At 52.9% G+C, this 27174-nt stretch overlaps 1 protein-coding gene across 1 annotated transcript in view; it reads left to right on the top strand.

The window, feature by feature from the left end:
• Positions 1-27174, top strand: part of ABCC12 (ATP binding cassette subfamily C member 12) — a 60721-nt gene that overhangs the window by 11944 nt on the left and 21603 nt on the right. The window contains exons 5-15 of the mRNA XM_023726787.1: positions 4263-4334; positions 8229-8353; positions 11070-11142; positions 12857-13060; positions 17225-17359; positions 17557-17632; positions 17712-17783; positions 21007-21096; positions 21739-21842; positions 23661-23858; positions 24898-25124. Of these exons, the coding sequence (XP_023582555.1) occupies positions 4263-4334; positions 8229-8353; positions 11070-11142; positions 12857-13060; positions 17225-17359; positions 17557-17632; positions 17712-17783; positions 21007-21096; positions 21739-21842; positions 23661-23858; positions 24898-25124 (1376 nt within the window). The remainder of the gene's footprint in view (positions 1-4262; positions 4335-8228; positions 8354-11069; positions 11143-12856; positions 13061-17224; positions 17360-17556; positions 17633-17711; positions 17784-21006; positions 21097-21738; positions 21843-23660; positions 23859-24897; positions 25125-27174) is intronic.

Raw genomic sequence — 27174 nt, 5'->3', positions numbered from 1 at the left:
CATCAGTCTTCCCTTGGTCTGGGAGCATCTCAGCCCAGGAACCTCAGGTCCAGAGGACGCGCTCTGCTCCCAGCACTGCTTTCTTGGTGGTATGAGGTCCCCAGGTCTCTCTGCTCACTTCTGTCTTTTATATCTCAAAAGAGACTGGCTTAAGACACTATCTAATCTTGTAGATCTCATCAATATAACTGCCACTAATCCATCTTATGACATCATAGTGATAGGATTTACAACACATAGGAAAATCACATAGTAGACCAAATGGTAGACAATCATACAATACTGGGAATCATGACCTAGCCAAGTTGACAGCTTCACATGATCATCTCAATCGATGCAGAAAAGGCATTTGACAAAATCCAACACCCTTTCCTGATAAAAACTCTCAGCAAAATAGGAATGGAAGGGAAATTCCTCAACATAGTTTAGGAAGCCCTATACGGTAGTTCCACTCTGTCGTATAAGGTCATCATGAGTCAGAATTGACTCGACGGTCCATAACAACAACAACAAATAGGTAGTGACATTGAGCATCGTTTTATGTGCTTATTGGCCAGGCTAATATGCTCTTTGGTGAAATGTCTGTTCGAGTCTTTGCCCATTTTTTGATTGGGTTGTTCGTCTTTTGTTGTTAAGTTGTAAAACGTACATATATATATATATGTTTATATGGAGCCCTGGGCGCACAGTGGTTAAGAGCTCAGGTTGCTAACCAAAAGGTCGCAGTTCAAATCCACCAGCCGCTCCTTGGAGAGGCTATGGGGCAGCTCTACTCTGTCCTATAGGGTTGCTATGAGTCAGAATTGACTCCATGGCACATGACAACATATGTTTATATATATATGTTAGTGCGTGTGTGTGTGTGTGTTGTGTGTCTGTATACTGGATTGGGTATTAGACCCATATTAGATAAATGGCTCCTGAAAAATTTCTCCCAATACATAGGTTGTCTCTTTACTTCATTGATTCCATAAGGTTTTCAATGACTGGTTTTTCAGGAATAGTTCATCAGACCTTTCTTCTGAAGTGCCTCTTGGTGGACTCAAACTTCCAACCTTTCAGTTAGCAGCCCAGTGCATTAACGGTTTGTAACACCCAGGGACTCCATGATAAATAACAATAACTGACAATTATGAGCACTTATTATTTATCAGGTGCGTAATCACAATTAATACATTCAACCACCTCAACAACCCCATGAGGTAGGTAGTATAACTACCCGCCCTTCATGATTGAGACAACCTCAGGACAAGGAGGTTAAATAACTTGCCCGAGGTCACATAGCTAGCAAGTGGCAGAGGAGGGCTCCACACCCAGGACACCTGGCTTCAGAGTCTGTGCCCCTAACCACCATGCAATACTGCTCTTGTAAAAACCAAAGTGGTGTCAACAAACAACCCGGCCGGGAAGCCTGCCAGAGTCTGTCGGCCACTCTTTTCCTGCGGGCTTGGCGGATGAAGTCTTTAGACAAAGCTATGAACTCAGGACACACTTGGCCTTCCCCTGCACGTGTTTCCTTGCACTGGGAGCTCAGCAGCAGCACTCCCAGGGTAGCAATGTTGATTCTGTTGCAGAGGGCTCAGCATTAATCTTGCGCCTAGTATTTTAATATGCTATCTTGTTGACTCACCCTTTCCCCATGTGGGCACCATAGAAGGAGAGGTTCTTATTTATTATGCAATGTTAAACTCAATAGCTGGTGTGAAAGCAGTACCTCTTGGAGCTAATGAGGCTGTCTGCCTCGTACCCGTTGGAAATCACCTTCAGTCATCCCAGTGCAACTGTGCTCCCTTCTAAGTTAAGTCCTGCTGAGGACAGTTCTCTTGGCCATCTCATCACCCACCCCTGCCTTCGGCCAGAGAGGCCTCATGAGCTGTTCTCACATTCTAAAGAAGCTGCCTTTTAGGCCTCCAATTGCTTTCCTCCTAATGCAGCCTTCATTAAGGTGGTAACTCCTGGATCATCCAGGGCATGGTCAACATGTGTGAAATACGTTGAAGACGTAGTAGGGGCCATGCAGTGTCGTGTGGGTTAAGAGCATGCCTCTGGAGCCTGGTGGATCTGGATTCCACTCCCAGCTTGCTAGCTGTGTGACCTTGGGCTTATTGTCTAGCCACATGGAGCCTTGGTTTCTTTATCTGCTCCATAGATGTGCTAATAATAGTACCACTTCCCAATATGGTTGTGAGAACTAAAAATGATAGCATATAAAAATGCTAAGGCCATAGTAAGTCTTAACTGATGTTGGCTGTTATTGTTGTCTTTTTCCTTCAACAAGTGCACCCAGCTTTAGTCCTGCCCTTAAATGTCCTAAATTCAGGGCCTCCAAGTTTTCCAAACTTTTCTCCACGGTCCCATTAGATTGTAGGGTGTGTATTTGCCTCATTCACAGTTGTGCACCGAACCCAGGGCACGGTACACAGTCAGTTCCCAATCATGTCTGCTGAGTGAACAAATGATCAGAGACCCATGGCGTGAAGGTATCATGGGTGTTTTGCTGAAGATAAGGATAAATCGGGAAGGCTCAGACCTGGCTCCAGGGAGTGGAAGGACTTAAAGGAGAACCAAGTACCTAGCAAGGCAGGATTCATACCTGTGGTCTCTTTGTCCGACTGTCTCCATAATGCCTAGTTCCTGGACGTCCTCTGAATGGAATTAAAATGGAACAGCTTCACTTACATGCGGCTTCAATGGCTATGTGGGCCATGTGTCTGTCGCAATCACTCTTTTATCCCAGTGCCTAGCATGGTGCCCGCCTTCAGAAAGAGCCTTGCCAAGAGAATTCCTGATGACCGACAGTGACCCTCACGTGTTGGGGGTGGCAGCAGGTGCTGGGTCCTCCTGGCCTAGCTCGAGGCAGGAAAGGGCCTATATTTGGCCCAGTGTTGAGGAGCAGGTCTGAAAGAGAATGTTCTTAGAAGTTTCAACTGTAGACTTCAGTATCTGCTTGAACATACCTGTGGGCTCACCTCCACCTCCAGACCTCCCCGTGGGCTGTTTCCGGCTGCAGGGGTTCCCCCCAGGTAACTACACGGCTCACTCCCTCACCTCCTCCAGGCCTGACCCAGCCATCACCTGTTGCAGATGCTGTCCGTGGTCTGTCGTGTGCCCGGGACCTTTCTGTGTGCCCCGGCACCTTCAACTGCAGATTTGCCCGTGTGCCTGAGGGCTCTCCCCACCGCCTGCAGAGTGCCGGGAGGATGTCAGCCTGGGGAGCAGATCCCAGACAGTGACTCTTGGGGTATTTATACCCCGTCCCTCAGCCACTGGGTGAGATAAACCGCACCCAGTTTCCCAGAGTTTCTTCACGTTGCCCTGCAGGACTGGGCTCCATTTGTCCCCGCGGTGGCTGAGCAGGCAGTACACCCCTAGCGGGCCAGTGGCCTGTATTTCCTGCACCTCCCGAATACGCTACCTCCACTCAAACCCTTGTTTAAGGGTCTGCTTCTGGGAACGCTCAAGCTAAGACATCTAACTTTTCAGCAAGGCCTCCTCCGTCCCTTTGCCCTCTTCCTCTGCTCTCCTTGCCTGATTTTTCCCCTGGCACACAGCTGACACACTCCAGATTTGACTTATTATCTTCCTTGCCGTCCATATCCCCCAACTTAAATGTAAGCCCTGTGAGGGCAGACCCGGGCTCTGATCTGTTGTGTTCATTGCTGCGTCCTGGTGCCCAGAACAGTGCCTGGCACGTAGCAGCCTCTGATAACAATTTGTTGATTGGAATAATAAATCTGCAACCTTGGAGTAATTCATACACCCGGCGTGTTGCAATGGCTTAACCGCCTGGTAGTTTCAGACTGAGTTATTGTGCTGGAGGAGTACGTAAAGAATGACTTTTGGAAAAACAGCCATGCTTCCAAGGCTGTCCTTGTCCCCCCTGGGCCGTTCAGCCTCGTGCCTTCAATTAGATTTGCTTTCCTGGAGCCTGGGCACAGGGCAGCCTCCACGTTCAAGGCTTGTATCTCCCAGCTCAGCACAAGCTGCTTCACATCAGTGTTTGCACGTGATTTCAGAAGCCCTCGGGTGCTCTGCTGCACCACGCAAGGGAAGGTGGTTAATTAAGACTAACGTCCCTGCATCCTCCCAGGCTGTGCGTATCGGGGCTGGGGCTGTGAGGCTGCGGCCACCACTTCATAGAGCCGGCAGTGACCCCTTGGTCCCTACCTGGCCCAACCAGGGCAGTTTGGGGGAGACGCCTCTGGCCCCAGGCCCTCTAAGAACTGGCAGAGTGACCGGTGCTTTGTCTCTTCCTCCGGTAGGGGAAGGTCTTGGGAATATGCGGGAATGTCGGAAGCGGAAAGAGCTCCCTCATTGCAGCTCTCCTAGGACAGGTAAGCCGCGTGGTGAGTGCTGTGGGGAAAGAAATGAGCAAACAAGCAAACCAAGCCAATTGCCATCAAGTTGAGTCCGACTCATGGCGACCCCGTGTGTGTCAGAGAATTCTGCTCCGCAGGGGTTGCAGTGGCTGATTCAGTCCTTTCTTCCAAGGCACATCTGGGTGGACTCGAGCCCCCAACCTTTTGATTGGGAGCCAAGGGGGTAACCATTTGCATCACCCTGGGGCCCAAGAGCTGTGAAGATGGAACATTGACATGGTAATGAAATGCCTTCCCTCCTGCCATGTTTGGGGCCGCATTGGAATACACAGCAGATGGGCTCAGCTGCACGGGACACTGTGCACACAGTTGATGGTGATTTCCAGAAGGCTAATGCTCTTGGCAGCTCCACGCCCCTCAGCCAGATGGAGACTGAGCTTTTCACACTCTGGAGTTGGCCTCCCCAGCATGTGTGTTAAAGGGTGACAACTTCCTTGCCTGGAGCTCCATCTTGGTCAAAGGAAGAGTCTGGTCATTAAATCCATGGTTCTCCCCATGGATAGGGCTATCCCAGTTTAGAAAGGCCAGCAAGCAGCGTGGTGGGGAAGGACCAGGAGCCTGAGACTCAGGATGACTTTAGATGTGTTTTTGCCTCGTTCATCTCCACATCTCCATATCCCCAGTACCTGGTCCAGTGTCTGCCCAGAGCAGAAGCTCAACGAAGCCTGCCTTGATGAATGAATGCATGAAAGAAAGCAGCAACGTGCCCCCAACTTCTCTGCCAAACTTGTGGTAGGAAGAGGGAGGAGCCCTGGCTTCCAGCCCCTTCTCTACTGCTTCCAGCGTGTGACCCTGGGGAAATGGCCAAATCATATGCTATACTCATGGGCCTCTAAGTTGCAACGGTTTCTACCTTGCATTCCAAATGAATGAGAAATTCTCTGGGAAAAAAATTAAATCCTCTTCCTCCCCACTCTGTCGTTCCTAAAGCAAAGTCTGGGTAGCTGGGATTGCCTTTGCCTGTAACAGGGAGAGGTTGGGTGCCTCTGAAGACACGAGGGACACCAGACTCAGGAAGGCCCCACCAGGCTATGTGGTGGGCATGTCTCATGAGCTCCAATATGGATGACTTCTTTTGGCCTTGGTTGAGTCATCTGCCTTCCCTGCCTGGGGTTGAATCAGATGAGCTTCTGAGGGACTGGGTGTGTCTGGCTCTATGACAACCTTCGAGTAGGCAGGCATGTTACGGTGGCCCAGGCCAATTCTCCCCCTAATATGTATCTTCTCAACAGCATCCCATATAAGACATTGCCCAACCTCTGCTCAGATACCTCCAGTGATGGGGAATTCATTATTTTACAGCCGGTTCCCTTGTTGGAGAGTTTTGATGTGTATTGGAGTAAAATCTGCTTCCTTTTAGCCTCTACCTTGTGATCTGCTCCCTTGGAACTTATCAGAGAAAATCGAATCCGTCTCCTAAGGAACAGGGGTGTGATCAAGCCCCTTACCATCACTGGGAGGCGGGGTGGCCTGGTGGTGAAGCAAGTGGGCTCCGGACTGCCTAGGCTCGCCACCTGTCTCAGCCATGTGCTCACTGTTCAGCCTTCGATAAATAACTTAACCGTCTGAGCCTTGGCTTCCTCATCTGTAAAGTGAAGTTAAGGAGGGTTGTGGTGAGGGTTGAATGAGACAAGAGTTAGTCATTGGATGATCCCCAGTGCCAATCGCAGTGATAAGCACTTTCTATGTACTTGACAGAGTGCCTGGCATGTGCCCTATGCATTTTAGCTATTACTGATATTGTTACCATTATTGTTATTATCGGGCGCTGGTGGCATTGTGGTTAAGAGCTCGGCTGTTAACCAAATGGTTGACAGTGCAAATCCTCCAGCCGCTCCTTGGAAACCATATGGGACAGTTCTATTCTGTCCTATGGGGATGCTATGAGTCGGAACTGACTCAACAACACCTAACAACATTGTTATTATCATGGTCTCTTCCCCAAGTCTAACAGTCTCTGTCCCTTGGACGGCTCCTGGGGTGAAATGGCACCACATCCCTTGACTGACTTCTCTGCCCTTCTCCCCGCCCCGGACACACTGCTGCCGCCCAGCTAGCAGCGGCCCTGAGAGCCGCGGCCGGCCTCCCACGACCCCTCTCTTGGTAGCGTTGCACGTGGCATCACCACTAATGTCTACCACTGTCTATCACATACTCACCGTGGGGACCACCTTACATTAATCTCTGTACTCAGACTCACACATTGGAGCCCATGCATGCTGTTTTTTTATTGTGGTAACTGTGTTGCTGTTGTTAGGTGCCATCGAGTTGGTTCCGACTCATAGCGACCCTACGTACGACAGAACAAAACCCTGCCCAGCCCCGCGCCATCTTCACAATCATTGTTATGCTTAAGCCCATTGTTGCAGCCACGGTGTCAGTCCATGTTGTTGAGGGTCTTCCTCTTTTTCACTGACCCTCTACTTTACCAAGCATGATGTCCTTCTGCAGGGGCTGATCCCTCCTGATAATGTGATAAACGTATCGGTAACAAAACATTTGCCATTTCAACTATCTTCACAAGTACAGTTCAGTGATACTAAATATATTCATCACATTGTTCAACCATCACCATTCCTGAATTTTTCCATCCGCCTTAACAGAAGCTCAGCATCCCCTAAGCACTGAGTCTTCCTTCCCACCCAGCCCTGGTAACCACTAATATACTTTGGTCTCTATGCACTTGCCTATTCTAGAGATTTCACATAAGTGGGATCATAAAGTATTTGTCCTTTCGTGACTGACTTATTTCACTCAGCGTGATGTTTTCGAGGTTCATCCACGTTGCGGCCCGTATCAGGACTTCATTTCTCTTTATGGCTGAGTAATACACCACTGTGTATAAACCACATCTTATTTACCCGTTCATCTGCTGACGGGCATTTAGGCTGTTTCTGCCTTTTGGCTATTGTGAAGGGCGCCGCAGTGAGCATGGGTGGACAAGTATGTGTTTGCATTCCTGCTTTGGATTCTCTTGGGTCTATATGCACCAAGGAGTGGAGTTGCTGGATCACAGGGGTCATAAACCCAAAACCTGTTGTCATCGAGTTGGTTCTGACTTACAGCGACCCCATGTGTTACAGAGTAGAACCGTCCCATAGGTTTTCTTGGCTTTAATCTTTATGGAAGCAGATCGCTAGGCCTTTCTTCAGCAGTGCTGCTGTGTAGGTTCAAACCGCCTACCTTGAGGTTAGCAGTTGAGCGCAAACCATTGTCACCACCCAGGGATCTTCATACGGGCCATGCGTGTGTTTTGATGGCGCTGCTTGATGTTTTGAAAGTAAAAAAAAAATAAAAAAAAATACACATAAAACAAGATTTTCAGCTCCTCTTGAAAAAGGAGAAGCTCTGGCCACATTGGGCCTCATTTCTTGCGCGGCATCAGCTATGCAACGAGTTGAGGCTGCTCCCCGATGGCGGGCATGCCAGGGCCTCCAGCCACAGCTGTGCAGGCTGTGCCCCCTGTCCCCCAGGCCTGGCTGAGAAAGGTCAACGCACTGAGAACAAGGGGAAGCTGTGATGGGTCCACCCAGAGGAACGTCTTGTTCTAGCTGGCCCCAAGGTGCTTGGTGTTCCAGCAGCAGTTCTGGCTTGTGCTGGCCACTTTGCGAAGAGCTCACCGCTCCTTCTCTGTCACACCCTGTTTCCCGCCCTCATTTACACCTCTGCCTGGCCCCTTGCAGATGTCTGACTTCGAGACCGTCGGTTTGCTCACGTGGGCTTTGCAATGTGGCATCTTGTCAACCTCTTGCACCTTCATAATTAGTAGGTGGTGAGGGAGCAATGGACGGCCAGGGAGAACTCCACGAGGCCTGGCTCCTGAAGGTTTTCTGGTGTTGTTGCTTCCAGATGCAGTTACAGGAAGGGGTCGTGGCAGTCAATGGAACTTTGGCCTACGTTTCCCAGCAGGCATGGATCTTCCATGGAAATGTGAGAGAAAACATATTATTTGGAGAAAAGTATGATCATCAAAGGTAAGATTAACTCTGAAAGCCTGAGCACTTTAGAATTGGGTACACTGCTACAGATGCTGATGCATTGTTAATGATGGCTGAGTGGGTTTCTCTAATGAGTTCTGATTAAACATGCATCAGATCCAAATGGGTGTTGCTTTTTCTCTTTCTGACCCAGGAGTTCAGGAGGGGCATCTTCTGCAGACCTATGATCACACACTGAGAAGCCGATGGAATCGGCACTTTGTTCCTGGTGCAGAGTAGCATATGTGACCAGGTTCTCTGTAACAGCACACGCACTGTCTGATGGCGAAAAACGATCTCAGCAGCTTTGCTTTAGGCTGAGTAACCAAAACTTTGCTTGAAATTGTGAGCAGCAGGATGCGATTAATTGGCCCTGACATTATTTATTGACATCAGAGCTACAGGACGCTTTGCCCTTAGTGTCCTTAATATCATCTAATGAAATAAAAACAAAGTTCAAGTCATCATTACTTGGCACACTTTGGTCCATTATCTTTAAGTTCTGGAAAGTCACACCCAGGATACATCTTTATAACTCTTCGCCAAGTTTGATGTGCTCCCACGTGCATTCTCTCATTTGAGTCTCATAACCACCTGTTTAAGGGGATCCTGGCAGCATATCTCCATTGTACAGATGCAGAGGCTGAGGCCCAGAGAGGTGAGTTGACCTGCTCAAGGTCCAAGCCATTAAATGACAGAGTCTTAGATGCACATCTTGAACTCCAGCTCAGCATTGTTCTCATTTGCTGGAGCCGCCTGGCAGCTGGGCCCCCCTGAAACCTCCCCAAGCACCACAATGCTGAAGGAAAGAGAAACGCAGGTGATCTTAAGAATCCTGGCTGTCAATTCACCAACAGGTGGTTTAGACTTTCATGCTTTACTGTCTGAACCCACAAACTCTGCCTTTGCTGGCAGGCTTCAGCCAGCATGTGGGTTCCCAGCAGGCAAGAGGTCTGTCCCTTCTTGTCCTCTTCTCTGGCCCTGACATCCTGTGGCCAGGAGGCTCAGGTGTGACAGGAAGGGCTCGTGAATGCAGGAGTCTGTCTTAGTTATCTAGTGCTCTTACAACAGAAATAGCACAAGTGGATGGCTTTGTCAGCTCTGGAGGAAGGTCCTTGTCATCAATCTTCCCTTGGTCTAGGAGCTTCTCCATGCAGGAACTCTGGGTCCAAAGGACGCAGTCTGCTCCTGGCACTGCTTTCTTGGTATGAGGTCCCCACTCTCTGCTCACTTCCCTTTCCTATTGTCTCTTGTAAGATAAAAGGTGATGCAGGCCACACTCCAGGGAAACTCCCTTTATATTGGATCAGGGATGTGACCTGAGTAAGGGTGTTACATCCCACCCTAGTCCTCTTTAACATAATCTAATCTTGCCTCATTAACCACAGGCAGAGATTAGGATTTACAACATACAAGAAAATTACATCGATCACAAAATGGAGGACAACCACACAATATTGGGAATCATGGCCTAACCGAGTTGACACATGTTTTGGGGGATACGATTCAGCCCATGACAGAGTCCTTGGCAGCAGCCAGACTGCTCTGCTCAGCATTTCCTGCCCTGCTTTGACCGTGCCACCAGAAGAAGGAACAAACCAGAGGCAGAACAACCAGAATGTTCCATGGAAGCAAGGATGGTGAGACTTAGTCTGGCTTACTTTGGATATGTCATCAGGAGAGACCAATCGCCAGAGAAGGGCGTCATGCTTGGTAAAGCAGAGGATCAGCAGAAAAGAGGAAGACCCTCAGTGAGATGAACTGACACAGTATCTGCAACGATGACAAACATAGCAACAATTATGAAGATGGCACAGGGTCGGGCAATGTTTCAAGGCTGCTATGAGTTGGAGCCGACTCTGCGGCATGTAACGACCACAGCAATCTCCCACCTGCACCTGGGATGCCTTCTCTTTCCAGGGCAGCGGACTGGAGGGGAGGGGGCAGTTCTTTGACTAATGAATTAGGATGCAAGAGAGCAAATCTTGACCAAATGCCTGCAACACACAAGGCACCTGGGGACACGGGGATAGCTGGATGGATCTTTTCCCTCGAGGTGCTCAAGTCTGGAAAGCAATGGATAGGACCCAGAATGGACGGTGCACTGAGGAGGAACAAGCCAGGGGCAGGAACCTGGGCTGGGACTGTCCAAGGCAGCAGAGATCACCAGAGGGCGGTGGGGGCGTCAGGGCAGAAAGTGTCCCTGCAGGGGGTGGCATTGTAATTGGGCCTGAAGGATGGGTCCAGCCCCCTTCGTATGTGGCACCTTATAGCAGAGGTCTTACTCCTAAGGTGGAAATGGAGACTCTCGGCGCCACAGGACGGAGGAGGGTGGGAGGCGGCTTAAGGCTGGGGGTGGCACCGGGGTGGGGGGGAGAAGCACTGAGCAGTCTCAGACTGGTAATTGGAAGATTGGCGAAGGTAGTAATAATAGTAACAGCCATTGATGGAGAATTCACTATGCAGCAGACACTGTGCTAAAGGCTTTCCATGTATCTCCCCACTTCATTCTCACAAAAACTCAATAGAGTTACTATCCCGATTCACAGAGTGGAGAGGGAGGGCCACGGAGATGCAGGTACTTGTCACCCAGATTGTTCTGATTCCAAAGCCCCTGTTCTTAACCACTGTGTTCTCTGGCCCTAGAGTTGGTACAAAGTGATAGTTGGGGGGTCTTTCTCACCGTGCAGACTTCTGACCTCTGTGCCCACAGGTATCAGCAAACAGTCCGCGTCTGTGGCCTCCAGAAGGACCTGAGCAGCCTTCCTTATGGAGACCTGACAGAGGTGAGCAGAGCTGGGAGCTTGACCCCACTTCAGCTTCAGGGCAGCCAGTTTGACAGGGCCCACAGGGCCGAGGCTCAGCAGACCCCCGCTTCACATCCAGCTGCCCCGGAGAACGGAGAGGTCCCGGGAAACGTAGGGAACGTTAGGGCGCTGCCCACCCTGACTTCTCCACCTGGGTCTAAACTTGCTGGCTATCACGTGGACATGGCAGAGACCCCCACTTGTGTTTGGTTCAGGGGGGCCATTTCCTGGGGCCATGGCGAGCTGCCTGGTCACCCCAGGAGAGGTTCCTGGTAAAAGCTGCTTCCTCACCTCTAGACCAGGACCCAGGGTTGCTGCATGGTGGCTGGGGTCTCAGGTGCCCCTTCTTGTCTCACTGGTTCTGCTCAGCCAGGAGTGTAAATGCACCTCCAAATATTGCCCTTGGGGTGCTAGTCCAAAGCCTGCCTCGGGAGCCTGGGCTGGCCCCAGGGGTGTCACCTTGCCATTTTCCTGTTTCCCCTTTCCCCAGAGCCTCGGAGGAGATCACAAAGCTAGAATTTTCTGACGAAAGACCAGCTCAGAGAACACTCTTTCTCCACTAGTGCCCCCACCCCCGGGAGCAAGGAAAGGCCAGCACAGCCTTGCCGGGCACTCAAAGCCTCCCCACTGTGGCCCAGATCTGCTCTTCCCGGTTTTCCTTCTGCCCCCCACCTATCTCCCGGCATTTCTACAAGCCAGCCCAAGGGTCCACTCACCCTCCAGCCCCTCTGCCTCTGCTTCTGCTGTTGTTATGGCCCTTCAAGTTCCAATTCCAAAGGCACCTTTTGAGGGAGACTTTCCCGAGTCCTACAGTCTGGAGTGATCAGTCCCAGAGCACTGGGTTTATGCTTCCCATGTGCTTTGTGCTGTTATTACGTGTGTAACTGTCTCCCCACAACACCTGCACTCCCAGCAGACACAGGGATTTTTCCCGTTCACCTTCAAGCACCCTGCCCTCTGGGCCCAGCTCAATGCCTGGCTGAACATAATGGGTGCTCCCTTTGGATTCAGTTGGATAGGGTGGAGTGAGGAACAAGACAGACATGTTTTCTGTCTTCATAGAATTTATGATTGCCTAGCAGGGGATGGAACCCAGTGGCGCAGTGGTTAAGAGCTTGGCCGCTAACCAAAAATCCAGCAGTTCAAATCTACCAGCCGCTCCTTGGCAACCCTATGGGGCAGTTCTACCCTGTCCTATAGGGTCGCTGTGAGTCAGAATTGACTCAATGGCAATGGAGTGATGAGGGATAGTTGATCCACAAGTAAGCAAATATAAAGCCCTCTCTGTCTGCTGTCAGCCCCTTCTCCCTCTTGTTCGCTAATCCATTCTCCCAGAGCTTTCTGCTCCAATGGTGCTCTTTGGTGTTAGTGATCACGCTGCAGCTCTCCACACGGGAGGTGCATTGTGAGGGGTGTGGTGGGGCAGGGACATCCTGCTCCACCTGAATAAGGCCTTTTCCCTCGTTGGCACTGCCCGCCAGGCTTCCTGAAGAAGTGAGGCTCTTCTTCCCACCATAGTTTCTGATGTGGTCAGGAGTCCCCAGAAGGGGCGAAGGAGCTTGGGCATGCTGATGACAGATCTGCATGTCTCCCTCCTGAGTCCTGAGAAGCTTCTGGAAGTTTTTGTTCTCCAAGAACTTCAGGGTGGTGGGTGGAGCCTGATGGTGGGCGGTACCATTGTCCCCATCTGCAGATCGGGGAGCGGGGCCTCAACCTCTCCGGAGGGCAGAGGCAGAGGATCAGCCTGGCCAGAGCTGTCTACTCAAACCATGAGATCTACCTGCTGGACGACCCCCTGTCGGCCGTAGACGCCCACGTGGGGAAGCATGTCTTTGAGGAGTGCATTAAGAAGACTCTGCGGGGGAAGACCATCGTCCTGGTGACCCACCAGCTGCAGGTGACAGGGCCTGACATGATCCACGAGGTCATGGTGTGGGCATGGTACCGGATGCTCACAAAGCCTCCTCTTGGCTTCACCCTGCCTCTCTCATCTGAGGCTGGACAGGGCTGAGGGAAGAGCAGGGAGCGTGATTCTCCCAGCCATCTCAGCTTCCACACAGTTCTGCCGGTCCTTCTGTGCACACGACCATTCTGGGCCTAGTGGAGACAAGGCCTCTCCTCCACCAGAGGGTAGATTCTCCAGTAGTAACTGACCCCTGCCTGTGGGCTGCACATGGGGCAACACTCCTCCAGCTCTCGGCCCCTGGCAGTGGGCAGATGGGGAGCCAGGTACAAACAATTCAGACTACACCCCTCATCCAGCAAAGGCTGGGCCACTTGGCGGGAGATGACAGGGCATGGCAGCCCCTTGGATGAGCCACCCAAATGCCCCTGGCACCCTTCCCCAGGGGAAAGCAGTTGGAGGCCAGGACATTGGGGTTAAGGCAGGAAGCGTCTTCCTGCTCAGAGCTACTCCTCTGTCTTGGGAACATGGATACTGCTGAGGAGAGGCCAGCCCTGAGAGACGTTGAGAATTTGCTCCGCTGGGGACAGTCCTTGCCGTGTCAGTCCCGTATATGGAGTCCTGAATGCCTTCTGGGAATCCAAGACCCCCCTCCACTGAGAAAAACCAGATGTCCCCCTCTCCACTACCTCGTTCTCCTCTGAGTCCCCAGAGGACAGAGGAGTGTACGTGTGCTTGTCCTGCCGGGGGCAAGATCCCAGGGGACTGGCCTGCAGTCAGATGCCTGTCGGAGCGAGGGAGCCTGTTGGTGGGAGTGTCCTTCCCTCTCCCACCACCCTCGGGAGAATGCTTAACAAGGGCCTGGTCTGGGGGCAGCGGGCAGGTCTCAGGGCCTTGCAAGGGTGAGTCAGGCTGCAGCTGGGGGTAAAGGCAGTTACCATGGCTATGCAATGCTGCACCCAGTATTTATAGGGTCCTCTGGCCAGTGGCCGGGAGGGGTCAGTCTGAACAGGGGGAAAGATTCCTAAAGACTCAGGAAAAACAGGTCTTCCCGTCGCTGTGGCCCTGCCCCGAGCCTGAGCCGACCTGTGCTAAGGGCTGGAGTTCTGGCCCCAGAACAGGCTTCAAGCACCTGACTGTCACATGCAGAGACCGCCCGGGTTTCCTCTGAATGGGCCCGGTCACCTCCAGGAAGATCAGGCTGGGCTTGTGCAGACCAGGGCTCCCAGCTCCTCTGTGGGCCAGGGGCCAGGCTGCAAGAGAAGGCTGGATTTCCTTGAGTCTCGAGGCGACTGGGGATGAACGCTCACCCAGCCAGGGTGCACAGCTCTGCAGCCTGTATTTCCAACCCTGGAGACCACCTGCAGTCTAGAGGGCTGTCCTCCTGAGGTGCCTGGGGATCTGGAGGGGCTGCCTGACACCTGACAAATGTGGATCCGAGCTGTATCTTCAGGAGGCTTCATAAACCAAAAATCCAAACCAGCCGCCGTGGAGTCGATTCCAACTCATGGCGACCCCATGTATTGCAGATTAGCTAGAGCTGTGCTCCACAGGGTTTCAAGGCTGTGACCTTTTGGAAGCAGACCCCACACTTTTCTTCCAAGGCGCCTCTGGGTGCCGTCCTCATGGAGGCCGGACTCACACAGCCAGTTAGGGGTCAGGAGACCCGTTCTGGCCCAATCTGTAAGACCCCCTAAGCAGCAGCATGATCTCAGGCAAGAACTGTTTTTTCTTCAGCCCTCAGTCTCCTCATCGGTACAATGGGTGTGTTGATGATCAGGCCTCCTTCACTTTAAAAAAATTAAAGAAGAATTCTGCCTTTCACCGAGGTCATTTTAGCTCACTTTTTTGCGCGTTGGAAAACACAGGCAGCCACCAGGTGGCGCCGTTGTCTCATTCGGTTGTCCATTGCAGGGGAAGAGGGGGCTCAGCAGCCCAGAAGGAGCACAGGGGGATCTTCCAGAACATTCTCTGCTGCTTTGACTCTCGGGGCTGGCAGGGCACCCGAGTGCCTCTGAGCACTTGGGCCGGCGGTTGCTCTTCTGCTACCTGAGCAAGCAAATGAAGTGAGGCCGGCAGGCTGGCTGCTGGGATGGCCCCTGGCTCAGGGTCCCGGAGAGTTTACAGAAGAAGCTGCTCAGATCCCCCCAGGCCTTGCTGGAGTGAGCCAGGGGGCTTGGGGCTCCACAGCCAGGGCGCTCTGCCAGGAGCCTTGGGGGCTGGAGTGTGTGCATGGTGCACGCAAGAGAGAGCGTGGGGCTACACCAGGCTCTACGGTGCCTCGGTTTTCCCACCTGGAAAATAGGCTGATGATAAAGCTGCCTGCTTTCTTTCCTGGGTTGTGGGAGACGGAGAGATATAAGAGATGGCACTGGGCTTTGAACAACTAGAAAATATCGTGAGGTTATTTTCAGGGAGAAGTCTCTCAACATCAAAAATCAGGCTGTTCTGTTTGGGATGTCTGGAGAAGGGGTCAGACAGAGCTGGTTTAAGGGAAGCGTGAAGGCCGGAGCTATCCAGGCGAGCAGCTTCTCCAAGCTGCTATCATTTGTTCTTATCATTGGTCACCCTGCATATACTCGGTGTGCCAGGTGGGCAGTGGGCACGCAGAGGTACTCTCTCAGACTTCTAAAATCAAGAGCATCCAAGGCTGACTGACCTTGGGCAGCCCCACGGTACAGGGGAGGACCTCTGGCCCGCACCAAAAGCTTCTTTTGGCCAAAACCACATTACATCTCACAGCATCTCAGCCAGCCTCTAGGAGGGGGCTCCCGCCCTTAGCTGGGTGGATCCTATGGGAAGGGATCTATCTTATTCTAAAATGAAAGGAAACTCCTCCTGGCAGAACTTTTTGATCTCAGGAGTGATACGGGAGTGAAGGGAAATCAAATTAGAGATAGAGAATTGCCGTGGGCGAAACGTGGGGTGCCATCATTAAACGTGGCTATGTTTCTATCGCTCATATGAAGCCAGGGTGAGCTCCCCAGGCTGGGGGACCACGCGTGGTCAGCTTCTCCTGGGCCACATGGGGATGATGAGGGCACGTGCGGAATTGTTGGAGCAGAGGGAGGCTCTCGCTGAGAAGGTATTTCGCCTCTCTGCCAGATGATGGGTCGAGGCTGCGGGGATTTTGCCCATTTATTTTCCACGTCTCCATGATGAGATCTCTTAGGAGGGCAGCTGCATTTGAGAGACGGTAGTGAAGTCCTTCGTGTGGTTCATCCTGACAGCCAGAGGGCCTTTTGCACCAGGAGAGCCGGGGGTACTAGGTCGGCATTTCTCGAACAGGGGCAATTTTACACGACCCGCAACCCCAGGACTTTCAGCAGTGTCTGAAAACATCCCTTGCGGAAGGCCAGGGAAGCTGTTAAAATCCTACAATACACAGGACAGTCCTATACAACAAAGAGTTATCCGACCCCTCATGCCAATAAGGGGAGCTCTGATGGCGCAGTTGTTAAGCGCTCAGCTGCTAACCGAAAGGTCAGCAGTTCAAACCCACCAGCCACTCCGCAGGAGAAAGACGTGGCAGTCTGCTTTCATGAAGATCACAGCCTTGGAAACCCTTAGGGGCAGTTCTATTCTGTCCTGTAGGATCACCGTGAGTCAGAATCGACTTGACGGCAATGAGTTTGGTTTTTGCGGTTTGGGTGGTGCTCAGCTACCAATGGAAAGATTGGCGGTTCAAATCCACCCAGAGGCACCTCAGAAGAAAGGTCTAGCGATCACTTATGGAAGGTCACAGCCACTGAAAACCCTGTGGAGCACAGTTCTACTCCGACGCGGGGAGTTGCCAAGAATCAGAACTGATTTGCTGGGAATGGGTTTGGTGTTTTGGCGGCAGTAGGGAGTCCCTGGGTGGAGCGAGTGGTTAATGTGGAAAGGCTGGAGTTTTGAGTCCACCCTGAGGTGTGTCACAAGGAAGGTCTGGTGATCTGCTTCCAAACAATTATCCATTGAAAACCTCATGGAGCACAGCTCTGCTCTGACACACGGGGGGGGCGCGGGGGGTTGCCATGAGTTGGGGTCTATAGTGTCTCAGTCAAGAAACTGATCACTAGGTGAGCCCAGGACCCACTGGACGGGAGTTTGGCTTGGTGCTCCCCTCCCTCTTAGGAAGGCAGCAGCCCGCCGTAGACCTGTTCTCTCTCCCTGCAGTTCCTGGAGTCTTGTGATGAGGTCATTTTGTTAGAAGATGGGGAGATCTGTGAGAGGGGAACCCACACGAAGCTGATGCGGGAGAGAGGGCGCTACGCGAAACTGATCCACAGCCTCAGGGGCCTGCAGTTCAAGGTCAGTCTGCGGGTGCCCTGGCGGGAGAGGGCGGGGTGCCAGGGAGGAGGGGGGATACCCAGTCGGGACCCGGTGGAGGACCCGGGTGGAAGAGGGTGGGGTACCAAGGCGGGAGAGGGTAGGCGTCTTCTTGCGGAATTTAGGGCCGGGAGAAGCTCTGCCCTTTAGCTGTCAGAAGGGATTTCCTTTGTCTCCAGGATCCTGAGGACATTTACAACGCGGCCCTGGCGGACACCCTGTTAGACAGCGCTGCCGAGAGAGACGAGGATGCCGGTACAATCAGTTAGGGTCACGCCCCTCACTGCCCACGGCTCCTGAACAGGCACAGATCTATCTTTGTTTCTTACCCTAGTTATGGCCCCAAGAGACGAGAAAGATGAAGGGAAAGGATCGGAAACAGACTCAGAGTTTGTAGATGTCAAAGGTATTTGCCATTCATTTTCTCAGTCACATGGTCTTAAGTATTTGTTGAATGTCTACTGTTTGGGATGATAAAGGCACCAAGCCAAACCCATTGCCGTCGTGTCGATTCCGACTCATAGCAACCCTATAGGACAGAGTAAAACTGCCCCATTGGATTTCCAAGGAGCAGCTGGTGGATTTGAACTGCAGACCTTTTGGTTAGCAGCTGAACTCTTAACCACTGGGCCACTAGGGCTCCAAAGTGTAGGCAGAGCAGTTGCCATTTTGGAGAACCAGCACAGTATAGTCTGCTGGAGTGGGAGCCTGGGGGTCTGGCTGAATGAATTCAAATCCTGGCTCCACCGCTTACTAATCTGTGACCTCGGGCCAGTCTGTGGTCACTCTGAGCCTTAGTCTGCTAATCCATAAAATGGGGAAATAATAGTATCAACCTTGCAATGATTCAATGAGAAACTGCATGAAGTGGTAAGCACAGTGCCTGGCACACAGTTTCTCGTTGTTGTCATTGTTATTGTGAGAGACCAAAGCAACGCGCAGGGGCTAATTAGAAGTGAAAGTGAGGACAACAGATGTTTCCCACACTTTGTGGGGAGCATTGAGAAAGGACAGTGCAGCAACGGAGGGGTATTCATTCTTTCAACAAAGACCAAGCACCTACCATGTACAGGGCAGTGAGCTAGGCTGGGAGAGACAGATAAAGAGATGCCCCGTCCTTAGTCCATGGGACTGACTGTAAGAATTCTTATAGGGGTCACAGGCAAATGGATAATCCCGGGACGCTGTGATAAGGGAAATGGAGAGTGAGGGTGGAAGCATTGAGTCAGGAAGGGCTTCACAGAGGAGGGGACCTTTGGACGGGTCCTTCAAGAATATGCAGGCATTTGGCAGGGAGGTTGTGGTGAGAAGAGAGGGGGGAGGGGCTGGGGTGATGGCGAGAGGGAGGAGGGATGTGGGAGATGAGCCCAGTGAGAGCCAGGCTGGCCAGGGGACGCTGCTGAACACCCCACAATGCTCGGTCATCTTGGACGCTCTACCTCCCAGCCCTTCATCCCCTCCACACTGCTGAGCGCCTGCTCCACGCCCAGTGCTGAGAGCAAAACCCACAGGCCCCGTCCTCACAGTGCCCATGGCGAGGGGCTTCCCAAGTGACAGCCCCCTCCCTCAACGTGTGCAGAGAAAAAGTAGACAGCCCAGTGCCTCTCGTCAAACTCAAGATGCCATCCATTTTCAGATCGCCATTATTTTATGTACCACTGAGAGAGAAATCGCGGCCGATTAAGCCACATGACATGCTATCCAACGGAAGGCCCATCCTGATTTTAGAGCTGATAAAATGTAAAAAAAATTGTGAATCTTCCGATTGATAAAATATGGCACTATTAATGGTGCTTGTGACAAGGGAACACCCGTTTGAAATGACAAAATACTCTCATTGCTCTGAAGGCCTCCGTGGCTAAAGCAAGCTCTCTCCCAGAGAGCTCTGTGATCTGGGGTCCTGTGGAGAGAGTAAATGCTGCGCCTCTAATTCTCACCACCCCCATTCCCTGGAGAGCAGAGTGAAGTCCCGGCCACTTTGGCCCAGCCCTAAGGAGGAACAACTGGACCGTTAAAAGCTCTGAAAGCTGGAGGGATTGTGAACCATTGACAGCAGCACTGCCGCCTGCCTGGCCCCAGAGCATTCTCCCAATGCAGCAAAGGTGTTACGAGCACCACAGCACCCTGGCAGGGCTGGCGGGTGGCAGGGGACTCGACCAGCCCCCTTTGCGCCCCAGGATGTCCTTCATTAGGCTCTGAAGCTCACGCCGGGGCGGCTCCCTCGTTCTGCAGCCCCAGAGGGGATACAATGGGCGAAAGTCAGGCTGAAATTTTCCAAAGGTTCCCAGGCCGAGCACAATGATGGTGCTGTTCAGTGAAGCCCTTTGATGTCTGGAAAAGCTGTCCCTGTCGGGCAGAGTCCAGGCGTGGGGTGCCCCTTGTCTCCCTCCGTTTCTGTTTATAGAAGCCAAGTATAGTTTCTGAGTCTGCCTTGGGGTTGGTGTTTTCACGCTTCTCTGTAGGAGAGGCAAGACAAGCGTGTTCAGTACCGGCTGCTGGGGGCTGCTTTAGCCGGCCTCCCTGTGCCTCTCTGTGTTCTGTGCTGAGAACCCAACAGCCGTTTCCCCTTCACTATGCGAGATGGAGCAGACTCGAGAGAGCCATGGAGTCCCTGGTGGTGCAAATGGTTAAGAGCTCAGCTACTGAGCGAAAGGTTGGTGGTTTGAGTCCACCCAGAGGCACCTTGAAAGAAGGGCCTGGCTATCTACTTCCAAAAGATCACTGCCATCCTATGGAGCACAGTTCTACTGGGACACACATGGGGTCACCCTGAGTCGGAATCGACTGGAAGGCAGTTGGCTTCCTTGTTTTGCGGAAGACACACGGAGGGACTCCACGCAGCAGGTGACCAGGACACCTCGGGTTCCTTCTGCGCAGTGTGAGCTCTTAGGAGACAGGAACAACCTCTTTCTTGTTGACCCCTGTGATAGATGCTAAGCATCCCTGGGTGGTGCTGTTAATGCACTCAGCTGCTAACAGAAAGATTGGAGGTTCAAGTCCACCCAGAGCCCCTTGGAAGAAAAGCTTGGCCTTCTACTTCTGAAAAATCAGCCTTTGAGAACCCTATAAAGCGCAGGGACTCCCTCAAACTGCTTGTATTCATTCCCTCTTCTTAGAAGCAGATTTGCTTCTGGGGGAACCAAACTAACAGCTCCCGCACCCCCAGAGCCTAGCACAGACCCAAAACCCACTGTCTTCCAGGCGATTCCAACACCCAGTGACCCTATAGGACAGAGTAGAACTTCCCCAGAGGGTTTCCAAAGCTGTATATCTTCACAGAAGCAGACTGCCGCATCTTTCTCCTGCGGAGGAGCCGGTGGGTTCCAACTAACAAGCTTTCGGTTAGCAGCCGAGCGCTTCACCACTGCGCCACCAGGACTCCTTAGCACATAGTAGGGGCTTTATCATAAATATTGCTGAGAAGGCCACCTACATCACAGGGCTGGAATGAGGCTCAAATAGACTAAAAGGAGCAAAAGCGTGTTAGGCATTTGAACACACGGGGCAATGACAAGGCAGGGTCGTAACTGCTCTTGGGGGAGGTGTGCGGCACGCTGATAGCATGTGCCTGCCTCGGGGGCTCCTCACCCCAGTGGTGGACGCTACTAGGCTTCTCTTTGTCTCCATAGCTCCTGTGCATCAACTCATCCAGACCGAATCCCCCCGGGAGGGATCAGTGACCTGGAAAACGTATCACACATACATCAAGGCTTCTGGAGGTTGGATATAATTTAATTTGCATTGGAAAAATCCTTTCTTAAACTGTTGGGTTCACGTTTTGTGATTCCTTTAACAATTACTCTCTTTATGCTAAGGTCATTTATCAACGCTTTTTTTTCCTCTCCTTAAAATCTAAAGTCTGATAATACAGCCTCTTAAATGGAATCATTCTTTATGTCCATTAAAGCTGCCAGACCCTATTTTGTAGAAGCTGAGTGAGCAGCAGCGTGGATCAGCTACAGTTCTTCTACAGCCCAGAGTCCTCTGACCGCGGGGTGCAGCCCAGTCTGCTCATTGCCCACCTCCATACAAATTCCCCTCCTGACGTACAAAACGGACCTTGTAGCTACATTCCGTCCCTCCCTAACAACATGGGGCTCTTATTTGTTTTTAGAGAATCCTGAGTCGCTTCCGTTAAAGTGCAAATTGGCGGTTTTTCCAAGGTGTTGAAAATTTGGACCAGTTTTCCAATCAAATGGAACAGATGTCCGCTTGAGTGCCAGGGCTCCAAAGCCAGACTGTGGCATTGTCCTAGAAGGTGGCTCCCAGGGGTGGGGTCCTTTTCCTGCCGGCTTTGAATATCCCCTCAGGGTCAGGCCCAGCGCCACTGTGACCCCCTGGGCTTCTCCCCCCTCTTGCAGGGTACCTCCTCTCTCTCCTGGCCGTGACCCTGTTCCTCCTGATGATCGGCAGCTCTGCCTTCAGCAACTGGTGGCTGGGTGTCTGGCTAGACGAGGGCTCGCGGGTGAGTTCCCTTTGGCATTGGAAAAGCTTGCTGGTGGGGGGTATGAATGTGCCCGGCAGTGCACCGTGAACAATGAGCATCCCACCCACGGCCTCTTCCCACGAAGTGAAGGTCAGCTGCTTACACCATACAGTGGAGACTCCCGAACCCCCCTTTGCTTTTCAAGACAAACAGGACATCCAGATTTTTACCTGCCACTTTGAAAGTGTTGACTAAAAAGACTGTTTTGTGAAATGCCCCACAGCCTGCGCGATGGGGTGGGTTGCGTCCGGTAGCGTGAGGCGCCTTCCCAGAGGGGGTGGGAGGGGCCTGCCATTTGTCTTCCTGTCTCTGAGGAGAAATTGGTATTTTGTCATGAACCGTGCCCAGGGCTCAGCTCCCAAGTGTCCCTCTATAGGGACAGGCCACACAAGGCGAGATCAGGCCCTGATGTGCCGAGGGCCACAGCTCCCCGGGGCTCGAGCCGGGGCCAGGTCCCCACTGGGAGGAACTGGTGAGTCTGTTCTCACCTGAGCTTGCCAGAGGCGCCCAGCTTTGGGCCAGGGGTTTCAAAGCTTTTCTGGAGCCCCTGGGGATGCTGTGGGGCCACCTGCCCGTCCTCCAAGATTATATTTTGGTAGTATTGTTGCTATGACAACCAAAGTGAGGGGGCCACATTGGGAGGACTTGTACAGAAGAGGCCGCTACGGTTTTCTCTGAGCTTGGCACAGCTTCCTGAGGCCATTACCAACGGGAGTAAGCCAGCGGGTGGCCTGCTGTCTCCAGGAAGAGAGCTGTCCCTCGAACATATGTGTTCTCCCAGCCCCTCCTGCTCCAGGAGGGCCCAAGGTCAGGGTCAAGGTGGAGCCTCGTCCAAGGCTGGGGGCTTGCCAATTGCCGGTGGCTGATTGAACATGCAGCGATGGTGGCAGACCCACGTGCTTGTCCCACCCCAGCCACGGGTAGCCACAGCCTAAGGCAGAGCTAAGTCTCCTGTGCAAGCAGGGCCTTTCGTGAACGAGCTCCCCAGGGCCGCTCTGGCTTACACGGGTGTTCGGCCATCAGCCCCCTCTGGTTTACATTTCCACTGTGACCGTAATCAGCAAAATTGCATTTGGAAGAAAGCGGCTTGTTTGTTCCCCAAGGCGGCCTTGACTTTTAGCACACAGCCCAGAGAAAAACCCAGCTGTCAGTTTCTCGGGAGCAGAAATGCTATGGTAGCATAGTCTGCTGGAAAAGCTGTGTGTTATCACTGGGGTGGGATGGAGCCCTGGTGTCCTTGGGGCGTCTAAGGACCCCTTGTGTTCACTAGGCATCCCCCTACCAAGAGCTGCAGGGCAGGGTACCAGTGCCCCCTGAGTAAAGAGACGGGGGGCCTGGGGAGCTGGTCCATTGTACAGAGAGGCCCCTGAGTCCCCCGAAGGCCTGGCGGCTTCTGCCAGGCAGCTAAGCTGTCGGTGGTGGGTCCCTGATTCCCTTTTCTATCTGGAAGGCTTCCGGCTTACTGAGCAGGCCTTGTGGACTCCAGGTTTTGCGCTTGCTTCTGTGACTCAGAGTCCCCTCTGGCCTCGGGAGGCACAGCCAGCTCCAGGACGGCTGCCCGCACTTGCCTGGTTTGCTGGCTTTACTTTCCCACTGACGCGCTGAGCTCTGTAAATCAGGTGCCCCCGTGGAGTCAGAGCCACCCAGGAGGAGGACCCTGCAAATCTCAAAGGCCCTCAGTGGGAGTTGACTTGATTTCACACACGTGGCCCACCTTTAGCAATTAGACTCTCTTGAAAGTTCCTGTTCTCCTGACTGTTTACCAACACTTTGTGCTTCTCTCGTTTTCCTCCAAAGATGACCTGTGGGCCCCAGGCCAACGAGACCGTATGTGAGATCGGCGCGGTGCTGGCGGACACGGGGGAGCATCTGCACCAGTGGGTATACGCAGGGAGCATGGTCTCCGTGCTGGTGTTTGGCATCACCAAAGGCTTCACCTTCACCAAGACCACACTGAAGGCCTCCTCCTCCTTACATGACCAAGTGTTTGACAAGGTGCTGCTTCCGGGGGGCTGCACGAGCATCCGACTGTTCACGCAACAGGGTTTATGGAGCATCTGCTGCGTGCCAGAATGGGGAGCAGTGGGTCCGTGGTAGAGTTCTCACCTTCCATGTGGGAGACCTGGGCTAGATTTCCGGCAATGCACATCATGCACAGCCACCGCCTGCCTGTCTCTGCAGGCTTGTGTGTTGCTGTGACGCTGAACAAGGGTCAGTGGAGCGTCCAGACTAAGACAAACTAGGAGGAAAGGCCTGCTGACCTACTTGTGAAAATCAGCCAGTGAGAACCCCACGGATCGCAACAGTCCGCTCCCCGACCGATGGTGGGGCTGGTGCAGGACCAGGCAATGTTTCATTCCATTGTGCCTGGGGCCCCCGTGAGTCAGGGCCCAGCTCAACGGCAGCTAACAAGCACCCCGTGCCAGGCACGGTGCTGGGCTCTGGGGACAGACACAGCCTCACGGAGCTTACCATCTAGTCTGGAAAGAGTCTCCCAACTGTCTAATTCCCAACTGTGAAGGCAAACTGTGGGGGCGGTCAGGAAGGCTCCCCGAGGAAGCAACTCTGGAGCAGGGATCTTTAGGCCAAGAGGGCATCTCCTGCTCCAAAGAGCCCTGAGTGCATTGAGGGCCTCAAGAGCTGCTCCTGGCCCCGCCTACTTCTACTGCTGAGGTGGGCTGCAGCCCCTGGCTGAGATCTCGCTCTGGGGGCAGAGATCCAGTGGAACTTGGCTTCTTACCCCTGTGGGGTCATAATCCTCCCTCCTACAAAGGCACCTGCCTCCCCACCCCAAGCTGCTCCAGGGTTTGGAGCAGAAGCTGGCCTGGGAGCTCTCTAGAGCTCCTAACAGAGGCGGGACTTCTCTCAAGTTCCTTTCTTCCGGGTGCCCACAAGAACGGGGAGCACCTTCACTTCCCCAAGATTGCCTGGCGCATGTTGCTGTCTCCCCAAGAAAAGCGAGGGCCTCGCGCTCTGCGGCTCCAGGCCCAGCAGAGCAGCATCTCGGCCTCTGACTCTAGGCTTTTACCCACAGATCTTAAAGAGCCCGATGAGCTTCTTTGACACGACTCCCACTGGCAGGCTAATGAACCGCTTTTCCAAGGATATGGACGAGCTGGATGTGAGGCTGCCGTTTCATGCCGAGAACTTTCTGCAGCAGTTTTTCATGGTGGTGTTTATCCTGGCGATACTGGCTGTCGTGTTCCCCGCGGTCCTCTTAGTCCTGGCCGGCCTTGCTGTGGGCTTCGTCGTTCTCTTATGGTAGGTCGACGCACTGTTTAAAAAGGGAAAAACGCACAAACACGTACATTTCCAGTCGACACAGAGCCTCTTCGGTCACCACACCCAGTGCCCGGGCACACGAGATCTGGAGCTGCGGAGCACACTGCTTGTTTAGTGCTCAGGAGATGCCAGGGGCTAGGCTAAGTGCTTTGCGTATACGCTGGCCCTTTAGCCTTTGCGCGGCCCTGCCAGGTAGCTGTCTTTGGAGGCCAGGAAGGCAGCAGGCGGGTATAGTGACATGTTCTCAATCGAGGGGCGCTGCCATTCCTGCTGCTGAAGAGACAGAAGACCAACCCTTGGTCGCTCTGAGCTTGGAAAAAGCACCCCCTCCCACCCACTGGCGTGGTCAGAGAAAGCCTCAGGCTGCTTTCTTTGCACTGGGGGCTCCTGCTGGGGCTGTGCCCACTTTCAAGTCCACCCCAGGGAAGGCAGGAGGGCGGCAGTGATCCCAGCCTCCTAGGAGACTCGGCTCCTCCCTGGCCCGAGGTCGAGCTGGAGTTCTCAGCAGGCAGCGCAGTGGGTATCCCGTGAGGGCCAAGGGGTGGAAATCAGAAGCTTCCACCAGAGCCCCGGCTCTGCTGCAAATCCAGCTGAGGACCTTGAAGTGGGCAGACAGACTGCAAGCCCTTTTCCTCGTGTCTAAGAAGGTAGTCATTCAAATACATGCTGCAGAAATGTATGTGTGTACACACACACACACACACACACACACACACACACACACACACACACACACACACACATATATAAGCCTCACTTGTTTCAGACGGGTTACTGTGAGGATGAAATGAGACTCTGTGACTCTAAGTGTCTCGTAAAGTAGAAATGGATGCAATATTATAGGAACTTAGAGGGTCTGTAGAAACGAATGAAATATTTATGATGCTCCTAGGTGTGCCCAGTCTGTGCTGGACACCCAGGGTCTTAAAGCAGCCCCTTAAATTGTAGAAGATTCAGCCCACAAATCCTGGGCCCACCTCTACCTGTAATAGGCTTGTTTGTTTTAATCCAGGGGTACTCAGATCCCTGGATTAAAGATGGCCACAGTGTGGAGGATGGACGGAGCTACAGAGAGATCAGTCGTGGCTACGGGATAGGCATATCTTGAGATGTAGAATCTTTGAGCGCTGATGTGGACCAGATGTAGGCAGCATCAGTGGTAAGAGGAAAGAGGGGTAGATTCCGAGCCATTTCCAATCGATGCAGGATCATTGGGTTTCATTACTGGTGGGATTCTGTGAGTTGGGTGGATGGAGGAAACAAGGACCATGCCAAGGTGGCCAGTGATGTGGAGAGAGGTCATACAGGAGGAGAAGCAGCGTGAGTAACAAAGCGGACGAGTTTGGGTTTGGATGGTTCAGGTTTCAGGTCAAGTCTGCGGATGGTGCCGTGGGCAGTGGGAAATGCGGGTGTAGGGACACACTGGTGATGCAGGTCTGGGCTCGGGTCTCCTCGGCATCTGGGTGGGAGTGGATGGGAGCCGGGAGAGCTGGGCTGTCCCCTCAGTCTCCCATCGCCTCCTTGGTGACCCTGAGGAAGGACACCTGGCCTCCATCTCCAGCCCCAAGCCTTCACTGTGACAACCAAATAAAATCATTTCTGAAAGTGTTTTATGAAGACGAAGCCTGACCTGGATGTCAGCTCTTAAAGCAGATCCCTTGGACTGGTGTGCATTTTTGTAACTCCTGTGTTTATCTGGCCATTGTTCCTGTCCGTCCATTCTCTGGTTTGCGCTGTTGGTTTACTGAGCAAACGTTTTTCTCCCTGCTCTGCAGCCCCACCTCTTGCTATAAGGACAGTTCAGGCCAGGGCTGGCTGATGGAATTATCTGCACGTTTCCAACTCACTTGAGCTCTGAACTAATGGGGTTTCCCCTCCTCTTCCCCGGGTCCATCTTAGCTGGAAGTCTGGAGGCCAGGTTAGCTCTCACAGGCCAGCCTGCCAATGTCCATTCCCGAGGGCAGTGGTCATGTGCTCACCAGGGTCCTGGAGCTCCAACACACAGGGTAGATTAGCTCTCACGGTCAGC

This window comes from Trichechus manatus, unplaced genomic scaffold, assembly GCF_000243295.1.
Source record: "Trichechus manatus latirostris isolate Lorelei unplaced genomic scaffold, TriManLat1.0 scaffold00014, whole genome shotgun sequence".
Lineage (NCBI taxonomy): Eukaryota > Metazoa > Chordata > Mammalia > Sirenia > Trichechidae > Trichechus > Trichechus manatus.
The sequence above is the reverse complement of the archived record's forward strand: the minus strand, read 5'-3'. Positions and strand labels throughout refer to the sequence as shown.